The sequence below is a fragment of the Perca fluviatilis genome, chromosome 14, assembly GCF_010015445.1.
Source record: "Perca fluviatilis chromosome 14, GENO_Pfluv_1.0, whole genome shotgun sequence".
In the NCBI taxonomy this organism is placed as follows: Eukaryota; Metazoa; Chordata; class Actinopteri; order Perciformes; family Percidae; genus Perca; species Perca fluviatilis.
Genome location: NC_053125.1, coordinates 11075667 through 11093749, shown reverse-complemented (window position 1 = coordinate 11093749; position 18083 = coordinate 11075667). Strand labels below are relative to the sequence as shown.

At 40.5% G+C, this 18083-nt stretch overlaps 2 protein-coding genes across 2 annotated transcripts; one reads left to right on the top strand and one right to left on the bottom strand.

Moving 5' to 3' along the window:
- Positions 1-1569: 1569 nt before the first annotated feature.
- batf2 (basic leucine zipper ATF-like transcription factor 2) lies at positions 1570-10769 on the bottom strand. Its single transcript, XM_039821830.1, has 3 exons — positions 10646-10769; positions 9139-9258; positions 1570-4733 (listed from the first exon to the last, which is right to left on the bottom strand). Exons 1-3 carry the CDS (start codon positions 10727-10729, stop codon positions 3678-3680), a joined length of 1260 nt encoding a protein of 419 aa, XP_039677764.1. The 5' UTR covers positions 10730-10769; the 3' UTR covers positions 1570-3677.
- Positions 10770-13676: 2907 nt separating this feature from the next.
- On the top strand, positions 13677-16276 carry arl2 (ADP-ribosylation factor-like 2). The gene is made up of 5 exons (XM_039821829.1): positions 13677-13891; positions 14227-14337; positions 15100-15262; positions 15498-15578; positions 15745-16276. Exons 1-5 carry the CDS (start codon positions 13827-13829, stop codon positions 15877-15879), a joined length of 555 nt encoding a protein of 184 aa, XP_039677763.1. The 5' UTR covers positions 13677-13826; the 3' UTR covers positions 15880-16276.
- The last annotated feature ends 1807 nt before the right edge of the window (positions 16277-18083 follow it).

Genomic DNA, 18083 nt, shown 5'->3' with positions numbered 1-18083 from the left:
ACACATGGATATAAGGGTTTCTAATCTGCGATGTAGACTGTGGGAGTTATAGGCAAAAACAAGTTTTACGTCATTATAGCGCCACCTAGTGGTGCATGTATGTAATTTTTGGTAGGTAAGGTCCATGACCCATTGTCCATCTATGCTGTAAATTTTAAGTTGCTCACATTAATGTAAGTGGTGAATCCAAACCTGGGTCCCATAGGCCACGCCCACTTTGACGAATCAGTACCCTGTAGGCGTGGCCTCAGGAGTGGGCCGAGATGGTACACTCAAAATTTCGTAAAAATTGGATGAGCCGTTCATGAGATATAAACTTTTTGTACTTGTAGCGCCCCCTAGTGGCCAATTTTTGAGAAACTGATTGGGGAGCCTTAGGGGGTCATGCCAAACAAGATTCTAAAGATTTGCGATGATACCATTTATTTTGGCCGAGATATGGCAATGTTTGTCTCTTCGTAGCTAGCTACACAAATTTGGTTGTGCGTAATTCACGAAATTTTCATCCGACAAAAATTATTTTGATAACTTTTTGTCAGGTCGGTCTGGAGAGGCTACGTACCAAGTTTCATGCAGATCGGTCGCACGGTCTAGGAGGAGTACGAAAAAGCAGGTTTACGATAAATCACGATTTTCCGGCATAAAAGTCTAGGCGGAAATGGGCGTGGCCTATACCACGTGATTCAGCTGGATCCAGTGAACGCGTAGATGTATGGTTTTTTTATATCGGGTGTACGGTGTGGGAGTTATAAGGCCAAACGCGTATTTTCTGCTATAGCGCCACCTAGTGGTGTAAGTGGCTGAATTTTTTTGTCCGTGGTCCTTGCAGTGATCTGGACCAGTCCTGAAAACCCCCCCACCATGTACGGTTTAGGCTGTAGCATGTGTTTTATCGGCGGAAGAATAAGAAACCTTAGGAAAGCAATAATAGGGTTCCACAGCCCTGCTGTGCGAACGGCGTAGCTTCACTACCGCCTAATTAGCCTGCTGAGCTAACTCTGGCTCATTTACGGTTAGTTTGCATTTGAATAATGAGCACTGTCCCTGTCAAATAAACAAATAAATGTGAACCAAGGTGGCCTGACCGAGACAGGCTGAGGTTGCATCGCAGAGCCACACCACTTGCATGGACAAAACGGTCTATACGTAAGCCATAATCTGCAATATTGATGTCCTGTGAACAGTGTACTATCTACCAAACTTTGACTAACTCTTGTTGAATGTCACTTGTGGCCACATAACATTTATGTGAAAATGCTAAATTGTAGTGCAACACTTGCATATGTGGAAAAGAAAAGGTCAGGTCCGTAAAGTTAGTCCTGTCAGTTATACAGCAACATGAGGTTTGCTAACATTCGCCACCAAAATCTACCAATCATACCAAAGCAAATAAGGCTGTAGCACCGATCAAGGGTGTTTTATTGCTAATTAATACAACTTTTAATTTGTAAGAAATGTAATGGGTTATATGTTCTTTCAAAAGTTACGCAGCTTAATTTAATTGTAGATAAAGGATATTGTTTTACATATAGAACTGAATTGTTAATTGAGAAAAAGTGAAATAACACGTTATTAAAATGTTTTTATTTGTAATTAACTTTTCTATTGCAACCAGTGTTGCAGAATAAATATATTAATCTAATGCATGATAAATACAAAATAATCACAACTCATACACCCCACACTGAATCCCAAACGTCTGTGTGGAGCACACCCTCCTATATATCCTATACCTGCAGATATAGAGTATATAAAGCAGAATAATCAACATGAATCATCCTTTGAAAAACCAAAGTCGTCATTTCAATACAATCAATGTGCGTAAGCTTAGCTATGTTTACCTAACTTAAAAACATAATACAATCCACTCCTAATTTCTTACCAGCAGTAGTTCCAACAGGTTGGAGCAGCCCCATGGTTCTCTTATTCTCATTTACAGGGAGAGGAAGAGTAAAATAGAAGAATTTCTCTCATTTTAGTCACTTGAAATAAACACAATAAGGGAATTATTAATCATAATTCATATCATAGGTTTAGACCCACAGGGGTGGGCCATTAGATCTTGAGTTGTCGCTGATTGTCCATGTAATCATGGCTGGATTTAACCACTGGGGGGCCCAGGGGAAAAAATCGGCTAACTGTTTAACTGTTCTATGAGATTGTTTGTAGCAGCCGGCCGCTATTCTGTGTCAATACTGATGAGCTCGCATTATGTCACCCACCGCGAGCATTTATCGGTCCGGTCCGGTGCAGCGCAGCGCATTCTGGTAGTTGCAGGGTTTCTTTTGAGCGAAAGGGAATATCAAAGCTTCTTATCTTCATTTTCTCTGGTCATGTAGCACCAATTACAAAAATGTTTGCACCATTATTAGCAATGTATCAAATTACCACAATCTAACAGACACACATTCACGCCCCTGAGGGTTTGGGGCGGTGTTTGGTGTTTTAAGCCCCCAACGTCGTCTTCCAGGCAGCGCTGCATGGAATGTACTAGGATTAGGCAGGGGTTAGGGTTAAGGTTAGGGTTAGGTGCCTTGAAGTCGACGGTCGCAGCGCTGCCTTGAAGTGGACGGTGGGGGCTTAAAACACCATCGAGCGTTTGGGGCCCTGGGCAGTTGCCCACTTTATCTGGTTGGAGATCCACCGTTGTAAGCAAAGCCTGGTAAAATACCTAAATGAATAATTATCATATAGTAGCATAATCACAGTAAGTATAAATAATGCAATCCTATTATTGGAAGTGAAGAAATTACATCAATTACATCATCTGAAATGTAGAAAAATAAATAATTGTAACTTAAAAAAAAAAAAAAAAAAAAAGATTATGTATTTTAAAAAAAAGGTAAAAAGAAAAGAAAAAGAAAGAATAAAGTTTCCTGCCGTAAAATTATAATAATGGCTAAAATAAGCTGGGTCATGGCTGTGTGGTTAACTCTGGCACTTCACACTGTGGCTCCCACAACAGATGGACATTTCTCCTAATGACATTTCCTTAAAGTTGCAAGGAAGTGAGTACTCCACCCCATCTAAAATTACAAGTCAAAGTTTTAAATGCTGAGTCTTTTTTTTTTTTTGGTGTCTCATCTCTGGATTAAAGAAATGATAACAGCGACCTATCGGATTCATTATTACTCCAGTCTCTGAAACCTTAGCTAGGCGTTTGGTAATTGTCAGCGCTCGAGGAGCTTTGTCAATTCTGTGAAAAGAACCACAGTGACATCATTAGGGCTCTTAGAGCTTCTCTTTTTGTGCTGGAAGGGTACAAATGTGTAACAGAAAGCCTGCGTTACAGGAACTGGATTCATGGAGCTTGAAAGACATTTACCAAGCATTTACCAGCATCCAACCAAAAATATGCTATTAGTTGCATTGTGAGAAGTGTAGGATCCAGTGTTTTTGGAGCTTGACCCAACCTAAGGACTAAAAGCTGGGATATCTCTGCTTCTGCTGCATTGGCTTTGACCATTTTGACATTCGTTCTGGCTGTCTTTCATATTCTGATCCGGTCCGGTTCTCCATACAGATGCCAGATGTACAAATCTGTCCGTCTGTCTTGTTTCTGCAGCTGCTCAGCAGTGTTTGATTAAACTACTAAAAATATATATATATATATATATATATATAAATTAAAGGAACATTTTGGCAAAATAAAGCTGGTCTTTGTTTGCAATGTAGTGCTACTGGTGACTAGTCCCATTTAGTATCCAATCATTGACCTCCAGGAGCTCAGAAAGGGAGAGATCTTTTGAGATATCCCCCAGTTGTGGCAGCGACGGCAGAGGTTGATAGAGAGGTCCATCAAAGATGCTGGAGGTAGTCTGAGGCACATAAAGGGGACTCGGGACAGTGAGCAGGGAAAGCAGAGGCGCAGGATCGAGTGTGACCTGTTGGCTATAACGCGGCTTTAAGGCAAAAGCAGAGTCAGGAGGCGGCGCTGAGAGGGACTGAAGAGCAGGATCTTGAAAAGTTGGTGGACTTGAATCCATTGGATTTCTGCTGAACTGACATGGCCCTAAATGGGAGTAAGGGGGCACTACATTAGATGAATCAGTTATAAAAGTGGCCTGTTTCATTAGAAAGGCATCCAGTGCACCAGAATGAAGTGGAGAGAGATCAGCATTTGATGACATTGCAGAGCTTTCATTGATGATGCTTTGGCCAGATTGAGGCTGAGCAGCTGCAGTGAGAGAAATGGAGGGTGCAGAGTTTGAAACAAGGCTGGTGCAGACAGGCGGAACGTTTGTCTGCCTTGACGTGATTAGAGAAGGAGGATGTTGGCTGAACAAAGAGCGAGGAGCCGGGACAGCAGAGAAAGAGGCCGAGTAAGGGGCCGTTACAGAGCTGGACGTAGTGGCGAGTTCAGCAGACGAGCCGCTAGGTGAGGCTAATGTCGTGGTTGTTGGAGGAGTAGCAGTTGAAGATGAGAGAGGTGTGCTTCCAACACAGTCGCTGGTTTGAAGACCCAGGCTATGGGTTGAGGAGATAGAGAGCAGAGGGGCAGCAGCATAAGTGGAGCCTGAGGCCTGGGGAGGGACAGCAGGAGGGCCGGCCCGACAGCTGGCCTTGGGGGAAACCGAGAGGCAGGTTGTAGAGCTGGAGCTGGAAGTGGAGTCTTTGAGGCAGCAAAAAGGCTTGTGGCACTCCAATGTCGTCGTATAAAGGTGGAAGTCTTTTTTCAATGCGGCAATCTCCTTTTTAAGGGCTGAATTGGAACGCTCCAGACACTGGAGCTCCTTAAGAGAAGAGGGGGAAGGGAAACAGGAATATAGGGTACGACAGATAAGGGAGGTAGAAAAAGAGAGAGGGACAGAAATGACAAGAGTTAATGTGAAGTTGGGTCAAGTCTATCTTTATTATCCCTAAGAGTGGCACTCAATAGCCATAAAAACTGATTACAGACATACATCAAAAGACATCCCACTCACACACATACTGTAATATCACAGCTGGCCTGCAAGAATGAAACACTACATCTAAGCAACACTAATGACGCTCTTCTTTAAGCTGTAAAGAAAGCACAAAATGTGCGGCCAAAGTCTGAACCTCAAAGGAGAACTGAAATATTGCTCTTAGGTGACAGCTCTGCAAGTTCTGCACGAAAGCAGAGGGTGGAGAGAGCAAAAAATGTGATTCCATGCAGGTCAATGCAGAGAGGGTAAATTTTATCTGTAAAATAAAGAGTCAAAAATTGACCTGTTCCTATTTCGAGTTTCTAGAATTGTTTTCTCCTGGTAGGGGTGTAAATGACACGTTTTATTACGATATGATATTATATAGATTCTTTGGACAACGATACAATATTTACTGATAAAGCCTGCCACGGCACAAGTTCGATTTGATTCCATTCAGGGCCCTGGAGCAGATATGAGACGATACCATACGCCTATTTACTACAATCAGTTATTTTTTTATTTAATGTTTATTTGGCAGGGACAAATGCATAGAACATTGCTTTATAAAGAATACAAAGTAGATGCCATGCATACAGGTTTATAGCCATGACTAATTTGAAACCCCTGTCCCTGGTTAGGCTTTTAATTATTATTATTGTTACATTCATACCAACCCGCAAACAGGTCAATCTAAAATATGATTTGGCAATTTCATTGCTAAGCTATTCCAAACATTTAAATGAGAAACAAACCACTCTTTTGAATAAAACAAATAAACATAAAGTGGGAATTTCAAAATAAAGGCGCATCTTAAAGATGATTATGTGTATCGATATTTTCACTTTGCACCGATAACATTAGATCGTTGATGATTGAATCTATATATGGTATCGTTACACCCCTGCTCCACAGCAGCAGGTATTCATCTCCACCAGTGGTGGAAGAAGTACTGAATCTTACTACTTAAGTAAAAGTACAACTAACCAGAGACATATTTACTTATTAGTAAAAGCAGAAGTACCAATGACAACCCTACTTAAGTAGAAAGTAAAAAGTACCTGATTTTAAATGTACTTTGTAAGTACTTGCATAACGATTTATTCTCTTAATGTATGTATGTATGTATGTATGTATGTATGTATGTATGTATGTATGTATGTATGTATGTATGTATATATATATATATATATATATCTTCATAACTATTTACATTGTAGATTCTCACTGAAGGCATCACAACTATGAATGAACACATATGGAATTATGTACTTAACAAAAAAGTGTGAAATAACTGAAAACATGTCTTATATTTTAGATTCCTCAAAGTAGCCACCCTTTGCTTTTTTGATAGCGCTGCAAACCCTTGGTGTTCTCTCAATGAGCTTCATGAGGTAGTCACCTGAAATGGATTTCACTTCACATGTGTGCCTTGTCAGGGTTAATTAGTGGAATTTTTTTCCCTTATTAATGGGGTTGGGACCATCAGTTGTGTTGTGCAGAAGTCAGGTTGATACACAGCCGACAGCCCTATTGGACAACTGTTAGAATTCATATTATGGCAAGAACCAATCCGCTAAGTAAAGAGCAACGAGTGGCCATCATTACTTTAACAAATGAAGGTCAGTCAGTCCGGAAAATTGCGAGAACTTTGAATGTGTCGCAAATGCAGTCGCAAAAACCATCAAGCGCTACAACGAAACTGGCTCACATGAGGACCGCCCCAGGAAAGAAGACCAAGAATCACCTCTGCTGCTGAGGATAAGTTCATCCGAGTCACCAGCCTCAGAAATCGCAACTAAACTCTGGTCTGTCCTCCATGTAATGAACCACCCTCTCTTTACGGAGTCGCTTTTCGAGACAAACATTCAGGAAATGACAACCAGGCTGTAAACCAGGGGTGTCAAACTCATTTTCACTAGGGGCCACACTGGAAAAAGAAAAATCCCACCAAGGGCCAGACATGTAGAGTTTATTGACGTGCTTTTGTTGCTGCATGTCACTTTTTTCATCATTTTTGTTCTGACTTTTTTGTGGCTTTCTCAGACATTTGTCACCCATTTGTAAATTTGTTGCTTTTTGTCACATTTTTGTTGACATGAAGCCCTACAAAAGTCATCAAAAGAGTTCCTTAGCCATCATACAATTTAGCAAATCACGCAAAACAATGATACATTTTTTTTTAACAACAACCTGTTTCACAGCCTGAATATGAAAACTCTGAGTCGGCAAATCTGCCAAATTCTGATTTGAATGTCAGGTAATTGCAGTTTAAAAAACACTTTCCTGTGTTTTTGGTTTGGCGCACAACTAGGCGGGCCACAATTTATTGTGAACCCAAACTAATATACAGGCCGGATCTAAATCTGCAAGGGGCCGGATTTGGCCCACGGGCCTCGAGTTTGACACGTGCTATAAACCATTCATAAAGCCTCAGAGCTGCTGAGCTCTCATCTCCGCCCGTAGCAGCAGCAGTCAGGGCTTCAGCAGCTCCACTACCCCGCGGAGAGCTATGGGGATCACCGTCACTTACCATCCCTGACCTGCTCCCCCACTCCCACTTCGGGCCGGCTCGGGCTGTACGTGACGGTCAGGAAGACGTTTTGGCAGGGGGGGGAAAACAGATCCGATCAGAAAATGTAATGAAAATGTAACAGAACGTTGTAGAAATGTAGCAGAGTGGAAAGTATCAGAATTGCTGCAAAATGTAACAAAGTCAAAGTCAAAAGTATGCGTGAAGTACAGATACGTGAAAAATGTACTTAAGTAAAGTAACGAAGTATTTGTACTTTGTTACATTCCACCACTGATCTCCACTGAGCACCAATGGCGGTGAGTACAGACTTGAATAATGCTCAGAAGAATGGTGTTTCCCTTCAGAAGGATTCCATTTCTACTATATTCTACCGAGGTCACAGAGGTCCCAGTCAAAGGATCAGTGCTATGCAGTTGTGTGTCACGCGTGCTAACCCTTTAAACCATGAACTGCTGACACCGAGTCAAACTGGTTTGTGGTAGAGACCTTAAAAATAAACCTGGAGGAGCAGAACTGAAAGAGAAGAGAGAGAGACAGAGAAAGAGAGAGAGAGAGAAAAAGAAAAAAAAAAAAAAAAGAGAGAAAGCAAAAGCCTGGACTCCTTCCAACGCACACACCCATTCATAAATTCAGTAAAATCACACACTTATCCAACCAGTTATAACAGGTTAACTGTATAACTGCCAACTGTACAGGTAATTAGCGTCAAAGAGAAATATCTTTAACCATGTGGCTAGGTGCAGGGCAGTGAACTACAGGTTTGGATTTCATATTGTCAATAAGAACAGTTATAACAGATTTTATACCACTAACATATCTGTACAGTAGTGGTATCAGTCGTCTCATCTAACACTCGGCAAGAGAGAATACGTGTGTTTCTCAAAATGTCCAAACATTCTTTCAGCGTCATTTTTACTCTTACTCCTGAGAAACAAAATACACTGAGAATTTGTGGTGAATCGTATTAATAATGACAACACACATTTCAATATAAAACCAAACTCCAGTATCACCAGAAAATGCAGAGCTCTATCCTTCAACAACGTATGTGTAAAAAAAAAAAAAGTCCTTAAAAGAACCTCTTGCTTTTTTCAGAGGCATGACAGTAGCTCTTGACCTAAATATATCAGATTTCAAAATAAATATATCCATAAATACTTTTCAACAGTGCACGTTATGAAGTTTCTGAGTCAGGACACCTTTTGCTTCATTTAATCCAATCAGAAAGTTGGCTCGGCGTGCATGCGTGCGTGCGTCACAACCTGTGGAATTTGCACCTCAGGGAAACAAAACAAGCAGTACAGACGAGAAAAAAAAAAGGTTGGAGTGTGTGTGTGAGTGTGTGTGTGTGTGTGTGTGTGTGTGTGTGTGTGTGTGTGTGTGTGTGTGTGTGTGTGTGTGTGTGTGTGTGAGTGAGAGGAAAGGGAGGGCAAACCAGAGGGAGCCCTTCTCCTAAAGCAGAGTATTTACAAGAAACGGCTTTGAGCATGTTGTCAGATTACACAAGACACACACACACACACACCCTACTAGTCACACAATCTGTGTGTGTGTGTGTGTGTGTGTGTGTGTGTGTGTGTGTGTGTGTGTGTGTGTGTGTGTGTGTGTGTGTGTGTGTGTGTGTGTCGATGACTGAAAGGGAGACAGAAAGTCACTGTATGATGGTATAAGGAAGAAGGGGAGAACAAACATAAGGGAATGAATGTTTCGAACCTCATGAAGTTCGTCCGCTCTCTCGGTTTGTTTTCTCCGGCTCTTTCTCGCAGCGTCTCTGTTCTTCTCTTGTCTTTTTTTTCCTCGGTTTCCCATCTGTTGCCACTCTCCTTCTCTCTCCTGTAAAGATGAATTCAAAAGAGACGGTTAGCCACACTCACCACGGTTTAATTACAGTATATTCTGAGTCCGTGTGTGTTTTTCAAGTGCATAACGCTCTTTTGGGCATCCCCTACTGCCATTTAAGGAATCTTTTTCAAGGAAGACAATAGCTTTTTGATATTGCATGGTGTTTTAAAAAGATGTCATAGTTCGTTAGGTCATGAGACAAACCTATCACATGAAATCACATGTGGTCTTGTAATTAAAGCAGGAAGTTGTTGTGTTGTAGCACATTATGTTAAACTCAGGTAGCTCACATTGCCATTGACCAAATTGCAAATGCAAATTATCTTTTTATTCTCTGCCAGAGAAAATAAAACACGAACTCGCAGATTCGTCTATGCATCTAATGATTTCATCAATCACTGGGTTTGCCTCAAGCGGACCAACAATGGGACCACAAACACTAATTTTGTCTATATTAAAATGTTTATCCCAAATGGCAGGTCACCTGCTCTGAAAACCAGATTGCATTACATTGATTTGGCATTTGACACTTTTGTCCAAAGCAACATACAGTAAGTAATTCAAATTGAACAGGAACAAGAGCTAGATGTCAATTTGGAGGTGCATGCCTCACAGATAAACAACTAAAAGCATATTCATAGCTACAGTACAGAAGACTTGAACATTTTCATTTACCCATATAAGAGAATGGATGAACAGCAGCAAAGCATGAACAAGCTGACGGAATCCAGGTTGAAGCCAAGTGACAATCATTATCAGACATAATATACAACTGGTGCCAACTATTCTAACAGCGCCATTCTTGTCATACTTGGAATTCCAATGCACTTTTTTTTTGTCTTTACAGTTGTTTTTTTTAAACCAATTTTAGATAATTGACTGCTTCTATTGGTGCATGTTTGCCTCCTGACAGTTGGGTGACAGAACACGAGGGGAGACCGAGGTGGGCAATAAATGTCCCCAGCTTTGTCTCGACCAGTATCCCAACAGGACACCCAAAGGCAATGGACCTATTCTTGATTGGTAAGGGTGATTTTATAATAATAACTTCATCTGTATAGCACTTTGAAAAAGACAAATATAATAGATTGTTGGATAGATACATGTAAATAATGAACATTTAATGTGATAAGTATGTACGAGTATTCTATTTTATTCCCACATAACATTTTATTGTAACATTTATATTTATTATATATATTTATTATATATATATATATATATATATATATATATACACACATGGAATATGTGATGGTTCTAGTACAAGAGTTACCCTATATTTATATCGCAGTGCAGCCGTGATGAGATGATATGATGTGGTTATTGTCTATTTTTGCATGATTGATTGATTGATTAATAGATAAGGAGTACTTACCGATCCAGCGGTGTTGCTCCCGTTAGCTGACCCCGAGCCAGGGCTGTTGGACTCCTGCCCAGTGTCCATGAATAACGGAGACATCTCTTCCCCCTGCAGCACACTGGCTGGCCGGTTGGCTGTCTGTGTCCACCGGCAGCCCGGATCATCCGTGCTGCGCGCCCGCAGGTCAAAGCGCTGCCATTCAAAGTCTGACGTTGCGCGCCTCTGCAGCTTGATGTGCACTTTGAATGACTCACGATGAAAAATAAAAGTATGGGCTGTGACACAGGCAATGCTATATCTCCGTGCAAACTAATGTCTGGTGCTTGATGACTTGTTGGTTCTGTAAATGTGCAGCCGGAGTGAAGCGCTCAGCCCGTGTGTCTGATGGCTTTTGAGCGACCGAGGTTTGGCAACAGACAGCCGATGATGCAACATGATGCTGCGACTGCTTTCAGTTTCTCTTTCTTTTAAACTGACCCATTGCGAGGTAAGAGATGTGGGTTCTGTGTTGCCTTCACTTGTAGTATGGGAGTTTCAGTGTCCAAGTCTGTAACGGCACAAAAAGCGCCCAAAGCAGAAATGTTTGAAAGTTGACCCAGTGATAAAAGCTGTAGCTTTTTTCAAGTGGCTGCTTGAAAGAAGAGGACAACCAAAAATGAAGCAAAATGAACAGAACGAATACACGTCTTGCATGTTACTGATGTTTTCCCCGCAATTACAGGTCGGGCTACTGCTTTTATTTGTACATTTCTCTGCTGGTGTTTGTTTTAATAGAATATACTTTTATGCATATTTTGTCAGATCTCCCGCTAATCTATACGAGTGTTTTTATTCTACTGGGACTCTTCTATTGATAAACCCTGGTTTTCGTTGTATTACATAATACTTCCATAGCACATAAACGCATCATGATACATGGATGGGAAAAGATATTTGGAGGCAGGAACAGCTCAGGGCTGAATGACCATATAAGGGTTGCAGCCCCTTCACGTGCAGGGGATTTCTCAAGTACTTCTGCCAGGAAATAAACGGCCGAACCTCCAGACAGCAGCCAACAGCGTTTACCGGTTCTCTTCAGGATATGATGTAACTTAAATCACACAGTGTTATTCTTTTTTACTATGCGCATGGCTAAATCAGGAGGAAACCCTGTGACAAAACAACTTTTTAGTATGAATGTGAAAAACCTGAAAAACGTTTTGGATTGCAGGATGTTTTTGCACCGTTTTGAAATTTCTAAAGGGGACTAACAGAAAGTCTAGTCTTAGAATACTAAGCCATCTAAACATTGTTTTAATTTCTTAAAAAAAAAAAAATAATAACAATGTTGTTGCAGCTTCTTGTGTAACAATTATATTTTCCATTGATAATTTCACACCCTGTAACTCAGGGCTTTCTGGAGCTCACCACTCTCCTCATGGGTTTTGCCCAGCCAACTGCAGTTAAAGGTCCCATGACATGGTGCTTTTTGGATGCTTTTATATAGACCTTAGTGGTCCCCTAATACTGTATCTGAAGTCTCTTTCCCAAAATTCAGCCTTGGTGCAGAATTACAGCCACTAGAGCCAGTCTCACAACGAGCTTTCCTTAGTATGTGCCATTTCTGTGTCTGTAGCTTTAAATGCTTTTGAAGAGGAGAGGGGGTGGAGGGTGGGGGTGTGGCCTTGACCAACTGCCACTTTGCTTCTTTGAAAGCCATGATGTCTCTCTCTCATGGGTGGGCCAAATTCTCTGGGCGGGCAAAGCAGAGAAAGGGGAGGTAACCTTGCTCCTTATGACCTCATAAGGAGAAGATTCCAGATTGGCCCATCTGAGTTTTCATTTTCTCAAAAGGCAGAGCAGGATACCCAGGGCTCGGTTTACACCTATCGCAATTTCTAGCCACCGGGGGACCATAGGCAGGCTGGGGAAACTCATATTAATGTTAAAAAAACTCATAAAATGACATTTTCATGCCATGGGACCTTTAAAAGCTCCGGGAAAATCCTTGTATATTGTATTTTCAAACTACTTTTTCAAAGTCAAGAGTGAACTTTTCACCCTTGCTTGACTAAATGTTAGAGATAGTATTGGCTCCGATACTGCCTAAAACGCTGGTATTGGTATTGGGAAGTACTGGAGTTAATGCACCGATCCGATACCACGTAATAAAGCCCTAAAGAAAATCTACGTTAAAGTAGTTTATTTATGTTCTTTTTCCGTTATATAACTGACTGTCAAACTGGATAATAAAAGAAAGTTCTGTGGCATTCATGGTTTTTGTTTGTTCATGTTTCACAAAGAGTTTAACCTGAGCCAGACCAACAACAAAGATAGAAATCATATCACATCCATACAGGGATAGTAGTATACAGTTGTTAAAACATAATAAAATATATGACACACTTGTATCGGATCGGTACTCGGTATCGGCCGATACGCAAGTTCAGGAATCGGAAAGCAAAAAATGGTATCAGGCCATCTCTGCTAAATGTACATGTTTTCTCTTGAAAATAATATTCATTGTATTGTATTCTCTGCATTGTCAAGGATTTATTATTATCATTAGTGTACAATACAGGATTGCTCAACATAATGTAGTTGTAGCGTATCCCCGGCCATCATGCTACACACACTGAAATGTATAAACAGATATTAAATTGAATTAGATTAGAATATAAACAATTAAATAGGCATATAGGACGCTAAAGAAATAAAATAAAGAAAAACTAAATATTTATAAGGAATGCAGTTAGTACAGATATATACAGTAGGTACACAAATGCCATGTTTAATATCAGTGTTTTGAACTATAGTGCAAATAGAAATATTTTTATTTTTGGAAACACTACTGTATTTTTTTTGGAAACCAGCTTTGACAAAGACAGGCAGAACATTCCCAGATTGCTTCAGTAAAATACGTCATTCCCACAACAGACACACAGGGGCGCCAAACGCCTTTACAGCACGGTCACACCTTAAAATGACTCCCTGACCAATCAACCAGCATCGAACGTCTACAAACAACCAATCAACGCTCGCTCTTTACCAACAGTCCAATTGGTGGCTGCGTCGCCTGCGTGGGGTGGGATTAGCAATGCACCCTCTTCCTGGTTCGCAATGCTGTTTATGGATGCTAAATATCTTTCATACACAAATATAAATCAGTAAAAGTAGCATATGTATTATAACTGCAGCTGAGAGTAACACCGTCGCGATGGGTTTGCTGACGATTTTAAAGAAGATGAAGCAAAAGGAGCGGGAGATGAGACTGCTCATGTTGTATCCTGCATGGAACGATTTTCTAAAGTTAGCTTAGCTGGAAACAACAAAGCATGTCACGTTACCAACGGCATTTTAACTGTATCTGTGTCAATAACATAAGACCGGCTAGCTGCAATTTATATCCGTGTATGGTTAGATAAAAAAAGGATACCAGTTGTGTGCTTGTGAAGTTTTATTTGCGCATCGTGTGCTGCATGATGCTACCTGGCTAGCTGTTAAATTCTGGTAACTCTGCAAACTGTGGGTGAATCTGAGAGTTATTAATCTCTCTTTAACTAGGATATTTAGCAACGAGATGTGTGAGAGTTTGGTCTTTAACCTGGCTTGTGCAGAGGTCTGGACAACGCGGGGAAGACGACCATCCTGAAGAAGTTTAACGGAGAAGACGTCAGCACCATCTCCCCGACGCTGGGCTTCAACATCAAAACATTGGAGCACAGAGGGTACGTACACACACACACACACACACACACAAAATATATATATATATATATATATATATATATATATATATATATATATATATATATATATATATATATATATATATATATAATGTAGCCTACTAAAAGTAAAGCATATGACGCACTTTCACACGTGCATTTGTTTTTACACAGCACATTGTAGTTTTCTCAAAAGGCAATATCCACTTAAGACTTTTGGTTAGACAGTAGTACAGAAGTAGCTTCTTCTTTTTTTCAGTTTCAGGGTCCTGGTATTGTGCATGCTGCCTCCCTGTCACTGTCATGGCTTACTGGGATACTTTAATCGAATTGTTACTAACACTGCTTTTTCCGACGTTGACAAGTCAATGATGTCTGCTCTGAAAAGCTGGGGCCAACATTTTCAGCACTGTGGAATTCTCGAAACATTAAGTGCAATCAGTGCTTTGCATTTCTCTTGCAAAAGGCCCTTATTCACTAACTTATGATTAGAAATTGATTAATTTACATACAAAAAGTAACCCTGTTATAAAGTCCACTATCCCGTACAGCCAAGTGAATCCAACTTCAATATGCAACTGAGAAAAAAACGGTGGTACTATTTAATGTCAGTTATTTGTTTGTACTAGTCTTACTCTTCTGTGCTCTCTATTATTGAAATCATAGTTTGTCCCACGTTGAGGCATTAATGTATTTTTCTAAGCCAGGATCCATTATCAGGCTATATATTTTTTCTCATTCCCCTCTCTCTGTGTTTCCTAGGTTTAAATTAAATATTTGGGATGTAGGGGGTCAGAAGTCACTGCGCTCCTACTGGAGGAACTACTTTGAGAGCACAGATGGGCTGGTGTGGGTGGTGGACAGCGCAGACAGACTCAGACTGGAGGACTGCAGGCAGGAGCTCAGCTCACTGCTGCTGGAGGAGGTACACACACACACACACACACACACACACACACACACACACACACACACACACACACACACACGTTAATTGCATTATTTATATTATTTTGGTGCTCCATACCATCTGTGGCTGTGACTGAGTGATAAACTATCTTTTTATTCATCACTGTTTGAAGCTGAAAACCACTATGTGGTTCAATTACTATATCAATATATCAATCTCTATAGTTTAATGTGTCCTTTGCTTCATCCAGAGGTTAGCTGGTGCAACACTGCTGGTGTTTGCCAACAAACAGGACTTACCAGGAGCCCTGTCAAAAGAGGCAATCCGAGAGGTGAGATTTACTCCCACGTTGTGATATTTTTGTGCATTAGTTTTTCAGTAATGCAAGTCCTCTCTATTTTTATTTTCACTATTGCTGCTTCAAATTCTTTGTCATATTGCAGTTTACTTGTCCAAAAAGTGTACATCACAATGTATGTTCTCGTGTTTTCTTGCAGGCGCTGGCTCTGGATGAGATCAAAAGTCATCACTGGTGTATCATTGGATGCAGTGCAGTAACAGGAGAGAACTTGTTAGCTGGAGTGGACTGGCTATTGGATGATATCGCTGCAAGGATCTTCACCACAGACTGAGTGTGTGTCCCTGAATGTTATTGTACTTTTAACAGTAGCCTTTCATGGTTGGTGAGCTCTGACAAACCGCAGGGCTCATTACATGTAGGTCTGAAGTATCCACATATTAACTCAAATGTCTTTTTCTGTTCCATCAGCTGCTTTAAGTTCACCAGACATGCACACATCTTTGCTGTCTGGATCATGTTTACAGGATTCACTGGCTTTTTTTATTTAATATTGACAGTTGTCGCGAAAGATGTCAAATTCACACACTGTAAATGGAAGTAATTTAGGCTTCAGTATGTGTTGTCGACATTAACCTTCTTACAGTTGATTCTAACTTTAGTGAATCAGATTGTCAGCTGTTTGTTGCCTTGCTCAAATGTTATAAATGTATACCTACTTAACAGTACCATCACTATTCACGTTTGTTTTTTGGACATTTTAGGGCTTTATTTGTATAGGCCAGTTTAGACTTGAGAAGGGGAATGACATGGGGCAAAGGGCTGCTGCATCAGAGTAAACCTCTACACATGGACACCCACTCTACCAGGTGTGCTCCACATCCATGTTCAAAGTACATTAACCCTTGTGTTGACTAAAGGTCAAATTGACTGGTTTTTTATTTGTTTCAGAAAATATGGGATGTAGAAATAAGTGCTGAAAGTGTAAACAAACTTTACATTTTAACTTTGAAAAAACAAAACCGTTTTTCCAAGGTTAGTGTACACTGCATTCACACATTTACATTTTTACCTCAAGGCCAAATTGATTTCACATTCGTGACTAAAAATCACATTTCACTTCCTGAAGGCTAGTATACAGAAGACACTCTGAACTAGAGCAATGTTAATTGCAGCAATTTAGCAACTGATCGACACGATAGCTCAAGGTAATGGTTTTGCATTTCATATTGACTTCGACTAGCCTCGTGAGACCGTCCTGATCTCGCGAGCTCCAGTTTTCCACTCGCAGATCAGTCTGGCATCTTGAGATAGAGAAAATTTGGAGCCGATCGCCAAACGACCGGGCCAATCAGCGTTGGTTTTGAGGTGGTGATAGATGGTTTAGCCAATCAGCTAACCAGTATTTTCAGACAGCGGTAGCCCTAATTCTGTTAGCCACTCGCTAATGCTTTTTTTCCTCTTGGAACCTGAAATGGTGCCTTTTATTCTTTAATTCTCGTTACACAAACTGCAAATATCCTTGACCGACATGTTACTTGCATGCTGCGCTAACGAGCTATTTTTCATACGCTTCGTGGATCTGATTGGTTGATCCGTCCCGTCTATCAACATAAGTGATAGACAGATGGCTCATCCAATCAGCTAACCAGTATTTCCGCCCCTTCCCAAAAGTTCCCCAACGGAAAGTTCCCAGATGGATATGCCACACATTTATGGGAACTTCTGCAACAGAGCTGGGAAGAACTTTCTGAAGAATATTTGATTTCCATTGTAGAAAGAATGCCACGAGTGTGTTCAGCTGTTATATCTGCCAAAGGGGGCTACTTTGAGTCAAAAATGTAGACTACATTTAGGTTTATAAATTGATTCCATGATTTCTTTTTTAACTTAAATTTGTTCTCATTTGAGAGTACAATGAGACATTGAACTGCATGAATTTCAATTAAAACCTGGAAAAACTGGGGCGTTCTAAAACTTGATGTAGTGTACTTTTTTTTACCCACCACATGGAGGAGGGGTGTGGTGGTGGGGGGTAAAAGTCATTTAAGTTACTTTTGGGTGGAATAACCTTTACATTGAATGTCAAGTCTGTGTTTTAGCAAAAAATGGGTATGTGTCCAAAAATGCATACTGAATAGGAGTTACATGACAGGTTAAATAGTTTACATCTCTGATTCACCCCCAAAAAGATAAAACCTTAGTTATCTCACAAAATGTATTCCATAAGTATGTCATCATGTCAGTGCAATTTAGACAAGTCCAATGGATTCATAGACCCAGAAAACATGGGGTTAGACACCAAGATTACTTGGCTAGGTCAAATAATGGAGTTAGGATATTTTGAGGGCTTCCTGCCTATCTTGGACACCATCTTGAAAATTACACGTTTAGTGGTCAAACTTTGGTAAACTTTTAGTTATTAAGGACACCTAATACTACAAAAAACAGCTGAGACACCTTTTTAGAATTTTTAGGGTTAGGTGTTTTTTTTTCATATATGCAGCTGCCTATATTCACACTGCTTATTTTCTAATT

Bases quoted from the DNA above. Each gene is read 5' to 3' on its own strand.
- batf2 (XM_039821830.1), bottom strand. From the start codon at position 10,729: ATGTCTCCGTTATTCATGGACACTGGGCAGGAGTCCAACAGCCCTGGC. The intron at 9,259-10,645 runs GTAAGTACTCCT...TCATCTTTACAG, and splicing joins GGAGCAACACCGCTGGATCG to GAGAGAGAAGGAGAGTGGCA. The intron at 4,734-9,138 runs GTTCGAAACATT...TCTTCTCTTAAG, and splicing joins GAGCGGACGAACTTCATGAG to GAGCTCCAGTGTCTGGAGCG.
- arl2 (XM_039821829.1), top strand. From the start codon at position 13,827: ATGGGTTTGCTGACGATTTTAAAGAAGATGAAGCAAAAGGAGCGGGAG. The intron at 14,338-15,099 runs GTACGTACACAC...TGTGTTTCCTAG, and splicing joins AAAACATTGGAGCACAGAGG to GTTTAAATTAAATATTTGGG. The intron at 15,263-15,497 runs GTACACACACAC...TGCTTCATCCAG, and splicing joins GCTCACTGCTGCTGGAGGAG to AGGTTAGCTGGTGCAACACT.